At 41.6% G+C, this 10,666-nt stretch overlaps 2 protein-coding genes across 6 annotated transcripts in view; both read left to right on the plus strand.

Moving 5' to 3' along the window:
* The window catches only part of sympk (symplekin), a 20,375-nt gene extending 13,870 nt beyond the window's left edge, over window positions 1-6,505 (plus strand). The window contains exons 21-29 of one of the 5 annotated variants that reach the window (XM_034884923.1): window positions 612-702; window positions 1,358-1,459; window positions 2,586-2,773; window positions 4,114-4,290; window positions 4,388-4,477; window positions 4,724-4,780; window positions 4,991-5,013; window positions 5,044-5,272; window positions 6,188-6,505. In XM_034884923.1, coding sequence (XP_034740814.1) covers window positions 612-702; window positions 1,358-1,459; window positions 2,586-2,773; window positions 4,114-4,290; window positions 4,388-4,477; window positions 4,724-4,780; window positions 4,991-5,013; window positions 5,044-5,272; window positions 6,188-6,334 — 1,104 coding nt within the window. In that variant the 3' untranslated portion in view covers window positions 6,335-6,505. Of the gene's footprint in view, window positions 1-611; window positions 703-1,357; window positions 1,460-2,585; window positions 2,774-4,113; window positions 4,291-4,387; window positions 4,478-4,723; window positions 4,814-4,990; window positions 5,014-5,043; window positions 5,273-6,184 lie in introns of all 5 variants that reach the window. The other 4 variants (XR_004658448.1, XR_004658447.1, XM_034884924.1 and 1 more) reach the window with 4 other exon arrangements.
* A 1,443-nt stretch (window positions 6,506-7,948) lies between these two features.
* zgc:136439 (uncharacterized protein LOC678627 homolog) overlaps window positions 7,949-10,666 on the plus strand; it is a 4,053-nt gene continuing 1,335 nt past the window's right edge. The window contains exons 1-3 of the mRNA XM_034885991.1: window positions 7,949-8,218; window positions 8,999-9,088; window positions 9,200-9,279. Coding sequence (XP_034741882.1) covers window positions 8,027-8,218; window positions 8,999-9,088; window positions 9,200-9,279 — 362 coding nt within the window. The 5' untranslated portion in view covers window positions 7,949-8,026. The remainder of the gene's footprint in view (window positions 8,219-8,998; window positions 9,089-9,199; window positions 9,280-10,666) is intronic.

Genomic DNA, 10,666 nt, shown 5'->3' on the forward strand with positions numbered 1-10,666 from the left:
TAAATAATAAGAGAGATATGAGAATGATGAATAAGACTTAACAAGTGGAACCAGTAAGAAGGTGCAGTTTAGAGACCGTGATTACTGGTTTTGGGGCTAGTAGGCCTATTAAGATAATAATAATAATAATAATACATTTTATTTATAATGCCCTTTACATTTCACAGGGAAATCTCAAAGGGCTACAATTAATAGGGAGTTTAAAAACAGTTTCCAGAGTACAATAACAATTTACAAGCAGTAATAAGACACCATAAAACTGAAATTAAAACAGTAACTATTTAAAAGGCCTTTTGAAATAGTAGTGTCTTTAGGCCCTTTTAAAGACAGGGCCCTTTTTAAAAGATGTGCGGATTAATTCGGGTTGGACTGTGTGTAGACATATTTTATTATGTGTGTTATGAGGGAGGTCCTCACACACACACACACACACACACACAGTCTGAAAACCCTCGGTCTAGTAAACTGATTTCTGTAATGTTGAAACACTGCACATGACATCATCTCCCCCCCCCCCCCCCCCCCCCCCCCCCCCCCCCCCCCCCCCCGCTTGATTATCATAATGAATTCTTTTAATGTTTTGGTTGTTTTGGTTGTTTTTTCTCATGTAGAGTGAAGTAATCCAGGCTCTGCCCAAGCTGATCAAACTCAACCCCATTGTAGTGAAGGAGGTGTTCAACCGCCTGTTGGGCACTCAACACAGTAAGAGTTGTTTCCTTCCTTCCTTCCTTCCTTCCTTCCTTCCTTCCTTCCTTCCTTCCTTCCTTTTTTACATTAAGAACCCATTTTACAAACAGTGCATACTTGATTTAACCCTCATGTTGTCCTCGGACCATTTGACCCGTTGTCCTGTATCAATGTTCTTTTTAATTCCCCAAAATAACATGATTGATTCCACCCAACGCTCTTTGCCAAGTACAAATCTCTACTTTCATTAATTTTGGGGTGTCTTATTCATTTTCACCATAAATTCCAAGAATAACTGAAAACTAAAGTCAATAAGTTAGTGTTGCGTAGGGTTGAAAACGTCGAAAAAAGTGACAAACCTTTAAAATAAATGTGTTGAAAAAAGTGTGAAAAACTTAAGAAAAAGTTAAAAACATTGATTAAAAGGCGGCAACAAAAGTGTTGATTTTCAATTATGACGGGAGGACAACACGAGGGTTATGTTATTTTTATTCTAGCTAATAGAAAATGGACCATTTTAGTTTTAAACATAATTAATATCCTCTGTTCCCCTCGTTTCTTATTTCCTGGTATGTACAGTTTTATTTTAACTGACTTGCTGCTTCTGAGGAAGCTGATTTCAGGTGAAGGACTCTGATGCCTTCTCCCTGTCGTGTGTGTTATCTTTCAGGTGAGGGAAGTTCGTCTGTGTCCCCCCTCACGCCAGGAGACCTGCTGATTGCCTTGCACAACATAGACTCAAACAAATGTGACATGAAGTCCATCATCAAAGGTCTGTGTTCACGGATAGCTTCGACCCAAAACACTGGTAGAGAAATGCTGCTCTAAACACACTAAAAGTAGTGATTATTTACATGGAGTCTGGTGGAGATATGCTGATCTATACACGCTAAAAGTAGTGATTATTTACATGGAGTCTGGTGGAGATATGCTGATCTATACACGCTAAAAGTAGTGATTATTTACATGGAGTCTGGTGGAGAAATGTTGCTCTATACACACTAAAAGTAGTGATTATTTACATTGAGTCTGGTGGAGAAATGCTGCTCTAAACACACTAAAAGTAGTGATTATTTACATGGAGTCTGGTGGAGATATGCTGCTCTATACATGCTAAAAGTAGTGATTATTTACATGGAGTCTGGTGGAGATATGCTGCTCTATACATGCTAAAAGTAGTGATTATTTACATGGAGTCTGGTGGAGATATGCTGCTCTATACATGCTAAAAGTAGTGATTATTTACATGGAGTCTGGTGGAGATATGCTGCTCTATACATGCTAAAAGTAGTGATTATTTACATGGAGTCTGGTGGAGATATGCTGCTCTATACATGCTAAAAGTAGTGATTATTTACATGGAGTCTGGGGGACATATGCTACTCTATACATGCTAAAAGTACAGAGCAAAGCTGTGTATGAACACGGTATTTTTACTGGCCCCTGAGGATATTGCTAAATTTGACAAAGTGTCATAAAGTTAAAATCCGACTCAGTTGGTGCTTCAAGCTTTTGCTACATTAATCTTGGCATGGTTTTTTTGGTTTCATTTTTATGTTTTATTATTTTTTCTTATATTTACAACACTATCACTAAAATTTGACTTCTGCAGCAACAACCACCACCACCACCAACATGTTATAATTAAGTCAGTTTAGCCATTAAAGGGACCTTGAAATGTGCTTTTTGATATTATTTTGTTGTTGATGTGCTCATAACTTGCACCCAAATTGCAGTTTGACAGCAGTTTTCAACGTGTCTAATGGGTTCAGGTCTGTAATATGAATGAAATGATGCCCGGTCGAGCCCAAATGACCCGTCTTCGTCGGTTAAGTGAACGGTCTCTGTTGCGTATGCACCCCGAGTGGCATTTAAAGTGTTGTGTGTCTGTGCTGCAGCTACCAACCTGTGCTTCGGGGAGAAGAACGTGTACACGTCTGAGGTCCTGGCCGTGGTGATGCAGCAGCTGATGGAGCAGAGTCCCCTCCCCATGCTGCTCATGCGCACCGTCATCCAGTCCCTCACCATGTACCCCCGGCTGGGAGGCTTCGTCATGAACATCCTGTCCCGCCTCATCGTCAAGCAGGTCTGCACCAATGCCGTCGTTTCTACAGTCATCCACGTCCCAGAATTAATCCTCCTTTTTTATTTTTTATTTAATTAATTCAGGATAATGCACATTGATAAACATGCACAACAGTAGACGTAAATGTGTCAGATTGTAGCGATGATTACATGTTTGGTGAGCTCTAAGCCACAGCGTTAGCCGGCTCTTAACCGCTAAATACGCTAGCATCCGTACGGGCTAACTTTAGCCAGTTCAGAATCAGAAATACTTTATTGATCCCCGAAGGGAAACTCTGTGTTACAGTTGCTCAGATATTAGAAATATAAATAAAGAAATATAAGGAGTGTGGATATTTACAGTTAAAGGTATATTATGATACAGTATTTACATAAATAACATAATTAAGGTGTTGCAATGGTGAAAAGTAATAATAATAATAATTGTAGCAGATGAGTATTGCACACATTACAAGCCAGTGTTATTGCACAAAACAGATAATATTGTCCAGTTTCAACCTCTCTGTCTGTATGTCAAAGACTTAGAGGGAGGAGTTATAAAGTTTGATGGCCACAGGCAGGAATGACTTCCTGTGGCGCTCTGTGGTGCATTCTGGGAGAACGAGTTAGCTTTGTGTGTAACGTAATAAGAACCCACCCATCTTGTAGGAGCGAAGCTTACTATTTCATTTAACACAAAAGGTGCACTAATGCCACATGTATGATGTTGACAACATGGACCCATATATAGGCAACAACAAAGGCAGTCGTAATATTTACCTAGCAGGCTAGGCTAACGCTGTTGTGCTAACGTCGGGCGGCGTAGCGTTAGCTAGCGGTCTAAACTTGTGAAAAGCTGAACAACATCCCAGTCTAAGCTGTGTTTCACTTTGCCTCCAATATTATTAGAAACATATTAAAGTCACATGGACTCGGTTGAGACCATAGACTGTTAATATTAATAGACCAGAAGCCACATAAGGCCAGACCAGTGCCAAATACAACGCAGGCTGCTCTGTTATCTCCATAATGGGACGTCATGCAATGAATTGTGGGGGAAAAGGAAAACACTGTAAATTGTGCCTACTTTTTGTATTATATTCAGTTTTGCGATATCCAACACCATCAAATACAATGGATAACAGTTCAAATAATTACTACCAACAAGCAAATTGCACAAATTCGTTGCAAAATTAAACCTGCAACATGAACTTTAAGGGAGCCCAAAGTGGGACGCTCTCTTATAGTTGGAGGAAGTGTGTTCCATAATGCACATAATGCACATAATGCACATAATGCACATAATGCACATAATGCACATGTCACAAATGTTCACAATCTTGGTTGTTTTGCCCCCTGTAGGTGTGGAAGTACCCCAAGGTGTGGGAAGGTTTTGTGAAGTGCTGCCAGAGGACCAAGCCCCAGTCGTACAGCGTGCTGCTGCAGCTGCCCCCCCAACAGCTGGCCAGCGTGTTCGAACGCTGCCCCGAGATGAGAGAGCCGCTCCTTCAGCACGTCCTCTCCTTCACGCCTCACCAGGTGACGGTTGTTGGCATTGAGACTTCATTGACAGTCAAAACACGCTTCTGCAGATTTCCTGATGTACCAACTGCTTCTGTTTTCTTTTGTCTTACAGCAAGCTCACATACCCAACTCCACCATGTTGGTCCTGGAAGCAAATAAAAAAGCAGAACCAAAACCTGCAGAGCCGGTCATGGAGAAAGAGGTAACGGATGAAGATACAAACATGATTCATAAGGCCTGCACACCTTTCCCTGCCTTTTATTTAACGTTTTTCAGTGACGTTGGTGTTATGATTAACTTAAAGGGTTGATTAGTAACTAGTGAACACTGCTAGCCATTCAGTGTTGCTTGTTCAGACCATTCTTACCTAAGTATACAGTAAGGTGTCACAAAAGTACAACTATCTATTTATTAATGCTAAGTTGTTGTCATATCTTTATCCGTAAAGATGGAACTAATTCCTGCCCCAGTTAGAGAAGAGGCTCCCACTGCTGCAATGGAAGTGACTCCCACCATGTCCCTGGAAAAGGCTCCCACTCACACCATGACTCTGGAAAAAGCTCCCACTCCCACCATGTCCCTGGAAAAGGCTCCCACTCCCACCATGTCCCTGGAAAAGGCTCCCACTCACACCATGACTCTGGAAAAAGCTCCCGCTCACACCATGGCCCCAGAAAAGGCTCCCACTCCCACCATGGCTCTGGAAAAACCTTCCACTCCCACAGTGGCCCTAGAAAAGGCTCCCACTCACACCATGGCTCTGGAAAGAGCTTCCACTCCCACCATGGCCCTGGAAAAGGCTCCCACTCCCCCCGTGGCCCTGGAAAAGGCTCCCACTCCCCCCGTGGCCCTGGAGAAGGCTCCCAGTGTGGAACTGGAGGAGTCGGAGACGTTAAAGCAGCAACACCCGGCCGTCATGAAAGATGAGGAAGAACCAATGGAGCAAGAAGAGTCTGGTCCAGTGATACAGGAGGAAACTGTTGACTCTGTTTCCCAGGTAAGACACTTAGAATCGTTACTATAAAGTAGACCCACTAGACCTCTATGTGTGCTTGCATGTAGGCATGGGCCTGTTACTAGTTTCAAGGTATAGTGCTTTAAGGGTTTAAAACCACTAACATTTACCGTAATTTCAAAGCTTTAATGGCAGTATTGCAACACCTTGAAGGCATTGTATTTCTGCTGAAGGTTATCATGCCGTTGGAGCCATATTTCAGGACCATGCCTGCTTGCATGCTAAATGTGTAATAAAACATCTGGAAACCTACACTACTGAATTTAAACCAGACACTAACGGGACCATTTAGGCCGAGGTATCTACTCATGATGGGGATTAAATTCAGAGGATTAAAATAAATAAAGGCCTCATGTGATTTTAAAGTCTGAGGTTCTGGGTTTTAAAGATATTGCAGAGTTTGCTTCTACTACAAAAAAAAGTATGGTGGTGGACTGGTAGCTGGAGAGGAGCAAGTTCACCTCCTGGGCACTGCCAAGGTGCTCTTGGGCAAGGCACCGAACCCCTAACTGCCCGGGGTGCCTTTCCATGGGCCCCCCCCCCACACACTGACATCTCTCCATTAGTGCATGTGTGTGTAATTCAGGCCTGTGTGTAATAACAGTCTAAATTGTAGTTTCCCCTTAATAAAGTATACATTATTATTATTATTATTATTATTATTATAATGTTTTCTCACATGAATTAATTCATACTGAGGATGTGGATGATCAAATTAAATTTAGGGTTGCAAAATATACAAAGTTGAACGGCTTTTAGCTTGAAAATGTCATCAATAATATATAAATAATGTAGTAATCTTAATTTTTATAATCCACAATTGCATTAAAAAATTGTCTAAAAGCGGATCCAAACATTTCTGCCATGTAAGCTAAAATTTTGTTTCTTTTTCTGGAGGAGTTGACGAGAGCGGGGGGGACGCCGTCGCCTGGACCGGAGCTGGTGGAGGAACCGATGGAGGCGTCTCACCCCCGGGAGGAGGTTAAAGACGTGGACGCTGACGTCACACCGCAGGCTGAGAGCAGCAGCCAGGACGTAGAATGACTCGACACAAAATCAGGATTTCTTGTCAAAAAAAAGCTCTTTTTTGTTGTTGTTCTTTTAGTATTTGTTGAAAACAGATTTTGACGGGAAAACGTCAGGATAACTTTGCATATTAATTCTATATGCGTTCATGTCATGAGTTGGCGGATAAATAAACACAATGCTGATTAAGTGTCTGCTTCAGTTCTGTTTGCTGCACTACTTTCCTCTGGTTCGTGAGTCTGTTAATCACATCTACAACACCATGGGGGGCAGTCACAAGACCTACAGGTGGGATCGGTAGTCTGCAATATGTAGAAAATGGCTTCTTTTTTTTAATGGTGAAAGAACGACTACTTGAGATATGTTTGTGTATTTTAATTTTACAGTAAAATAAGAAAAATGTGTATTTAATTGTAACAGTGGTAGCAAGCCTTAGATTTGCAGTCTTAACTCTTGATAATTGACGCATGTCTGTGTGTTCTTGTCACATGTAAGTGTATTTATATTTTGTTTATTTTATGAAGTTAATTGGTGCAGTTGGTTTGCACATATATGGAATTGAACTTGAGTTGATTTGCGGTTCATTACGGACCAAATAACACTGAATAGTCTAATATCTAGCATTTCATATTCTTCAACAATATGCCTGCTAATGTACCTGAACGTTTTGATTTAATCAAAAATGTGAATAACCTCCACTAGTTTTTTTATTTTTTATTTATTAATATTACTGGTTACATGGTGAAAACTCATTTTACTTTGAAAAATGCAACCGGAAGTGTGACCTCAGGTTTCCGGACCGACAGCCTGTTTATTTATTCATTTTAACGGTCAACGGTTTCGCTTGGCTCGACTTTGGACTGGACGGAAAATCTCGCGAGAGGAGTCCGAATCGAATTAATATTAACGGTCAACGGTTTCGCGTAGTTCGACTTTGGACCATAGACAGATAAAGAGTAGTCTTATATTATATGTATATGGATAACACAGGCTATGCTTTGGACTGGACGGTAATTCTCGCGAGAAGAGTCCGACCGAAGTTTCCACCGTTCTGTCCACTATCTTGACAACGAGTGAGCGGCGTTTCCACCGGTTCATATAGTAGCCCCGGCCTTGGACTGGATGGCTAATCTCGCGAGGAGTCTGACCGAAGTTTCCACCATTCTATCCACTAGCTTAACCCCGAGAGCGGCGTTTCACTCTTGGCGAGATGTAGTAGCCCCGACTTTGGACTGGACGACTAATCTCGCGAGAGTAGTCCCATAAAAGTTTCCACCAGTCTATCCATTAGCAGCTAGCTCAACCCTGAGAGAGCGCCGTTTCCACCGGTTGGCTCCAGCGAGATGTAGTAGCCCCGAATTTGGACTGGACGGCTAATCTCGCGAGAGGAGTCCCATAAAAGTTTCCACCACCAGTCTATCAACTAGCCTAACCCCGAGAAAGCGGCGTTCCCAACGGTTGGCTCCAGCGAGATGTAGTAGCCCCGACTTTGGACTGGACGGCTAATCTCGCGAGAGAAGTCCCATAAAAGTTTCCACCAGTCTATCAAGTAGCTTTGCCCCGAGTGAGCGGAGTTCCCAACGGTTGGCTTCAACGAGATTTGATAACCCCGATTTTGGACTGGACGGCTAATCTCGCGAGAGGAGTCCGACCGAAGTTTCCCCCCTATTCTATCCACTAGAGCGGCGTTTCCACCGGTCCACGGTTGAAATGAAGGCTGTAATCCTCGCCGCCGGGTACGGGACCAGGCTCCAGCGGGACGTAGTAGCCGACAGCAGCGGGAGGTTCGCTCACCTGGCGGGCACTGCCAAGCCGCTGCTCCCGGTGGGACCCTGCCCCCTAATATCCCACTGGGTCCACGCGCTGACCGCCTCGGGCTCCGTGGACGGCATATATGTTGTTGTAAGTAAATACCTCAGTATAGTCGGTGGTGGGAAGTAACTAAGTACCTGTTCAGGTACTTGTACTTTGAGTATTTTCATTTTATACTACTGTAATATAACACTATATTTCAGAGGGACAACTAACTACTTTTGACTCCTACATGTAGTTTCTAGTCGCTTTACATATTTTTTACACAAACAAAACATACTGTATGATCAGATTGTAAAATATGAAGCATTGTTAAAATACCCAACAGCACCAGTTAAATCACCCCATTACGCGTGCATCAGCATACTGTCAACACAGGAGTTCAGTGTTGCCAGATCTCGCGAGACAAATAAGCAACCAGGCCTGTGAAAACAAGCCCAAAACAAGTGACTTTATCTACGGAGTTCCCTTAGAATCCGGGAAGAGAAAAATAAATAAACTTTTGGCATCTAGACGAGCATTTACAATCTCCTAGGTTATGATTTTATGGCTCATACTCCAATGGAGAAATTGCATTGTATTTTTACTGATGAGCTCTATTATAACGATCCATTTTAAAAGGAGCCATTCTGCTTGATGAGTACTTTCTGTCATTATTTTATATTATTCCTTTTTTGAGAATTTTTAGCATGTAGTACCATGTGTTTTAAGCCAGTACACCATGTCTGCATTAAGGATAAGGGCCGACGTGTAGTAGTTAACACCTGATGTTCATCCCCAATACACAAGTCTAAACCTTATCTATGAATGAATGAAGGAATGAATGAATGAATGAGCCACGTGGTTCCTCTACTGCTCTCCTCTCCCCAGACCAACGCTCTTCACCACGCTGCATTTGAAGAGTGGGCGTCCCAGTTCCCAAATGTCGAGATTCTCAGCGATCAGACCAGAAGCAACGATGTAAATACAACTTTACGTCGTTTACACCGTCTTTACCATTGTACCTGCGTGACATGTACTGTAGTTTGGCCGTTAGAAAGCAGACCGTTTGACCCGAGCTTGTTCCACCAGGGCCGTCTCGGTGCTGTGGCCTGCCTGCAACTGGCTGTAAACCACTTCCACATAGAAGACCACGTCTTAGTGATTGGGGGGTAAGTCTGGTTTACTTAAGCTATGGTTACCTACTATTGCTTTATTACTTTAATTACATGTTCAATTTAATTTTAACGTCACTTCCTTACTGCAATGATGTTTTTTGTCCAATGGCAATGCCACTTTACTTCCAGTCTACCTTCTGCTCATTGGCTGTTGTTTACCTGTTTGTTTGTGTGTTCACCTGTTTGTGTGTTTACTTGTTTGTTTGTGTTTACTTGTTGGTTTGTTTGTGTGTTTACCTGTTTGTTTGTGTTTACTTGTTGGTTTGTTTGTGTGTTTACCTGTTTGTGTGTTTACTTGTTGGTTTGTTTGTGTGTTCACCTGTTTGTTTGTGTTTACTTGTTGGTTTGTTTGTGTGTTTACCTGTTTGTTTGTTTGTTTGTGTGTTTACTTGTTGGTATGTTTGTGTGTTTACGTGTTGGTTTGTTTGTGTGTTTACTTGTGTGTTTACCTGTTTGTTTGTGTGTTTACCTGTTGGTTTGTGTGTTTACCTGTTTGTTTGTGTGTTTACTTGTGTGTTTCCCTGTTGGTTTGTGTGTTTACCCGTTTGTGTGTTTACCTGTTGGTTTGTGTGTTTACCTGTTGGTTTGTGTGTTTACTTGTGTGTTTACCTGTTGGTTTGTGTGTTTACCTGTTTGTGTGTTTACCTGTTGGTTTGTGTGTTTACCTGTTGGTTTGTTAGCTTTTATTGTAGAAAATGCTGCTGTAACAAGGGAATATCCCCGCTGTAGGATGAATAAATAATCTAATCTTAACATCAATACTAATCATTTTGACTGGTATTGTGATATAAGTCACAATATTGAAGGGAATGAGCACGTTTGCATCATTATTCTCATTTTCATTGACTAATATTAAATCCTTAAATAAATAAACGATTATAGTGTAATTTTCGCGATCTGTACCAATCAAATATGTAGTCTGTAGGATAGGATTGGTAGGCCGGGACGTCTATGCATCACCACAACACTTGATTCAGATACATTTGACACATATTTTGCCATTAACAAATATATATATATAATATATATATTTATAATATATATATATAATAACCCTAACCCCAAAACACAGAAAAAAACCAGTTTAAAAAAAATTAAAAAAAATAAATAAAAATAGATAAAACATAGGAATAAAAGTTACAGTGCAGTATAAGAAATTAAACATTAAAGAAATGAACATCATTTAAAGAAAGGCAACATCAAAAAGAAAGGTCTTCAGCCTTAATTTAAAAGAAATGAGAGTAGCAGCGGATCTGCAGGTTTCTGGGAGTTTGTTCCAGATATGAGGCGCATAGAAACTGGGGGTCTGGGGGGGTCATAGTGTAGAAGTAGACCTGTCCCAGATGACCTGAGAGGTCTGGGGGGGTCATAGTGTAGTAGC

The sequence above is a fragment of the Etheostoma cragini genome, chromosome 11 (assembly GCF_013103735.1).
Source record: "Etheostoma cragini isolate CJK2018 chromosome 11, CSU_Ecrag_1.0, whole genome shotgun sequence".
In the NCBI taxonomy this organism is placed as follows: Eukaryota; Metazoa; Chordata; class Actinopteri; order Perciformes; family Percidae; genus Etheostoma; species Etheostoma cragini.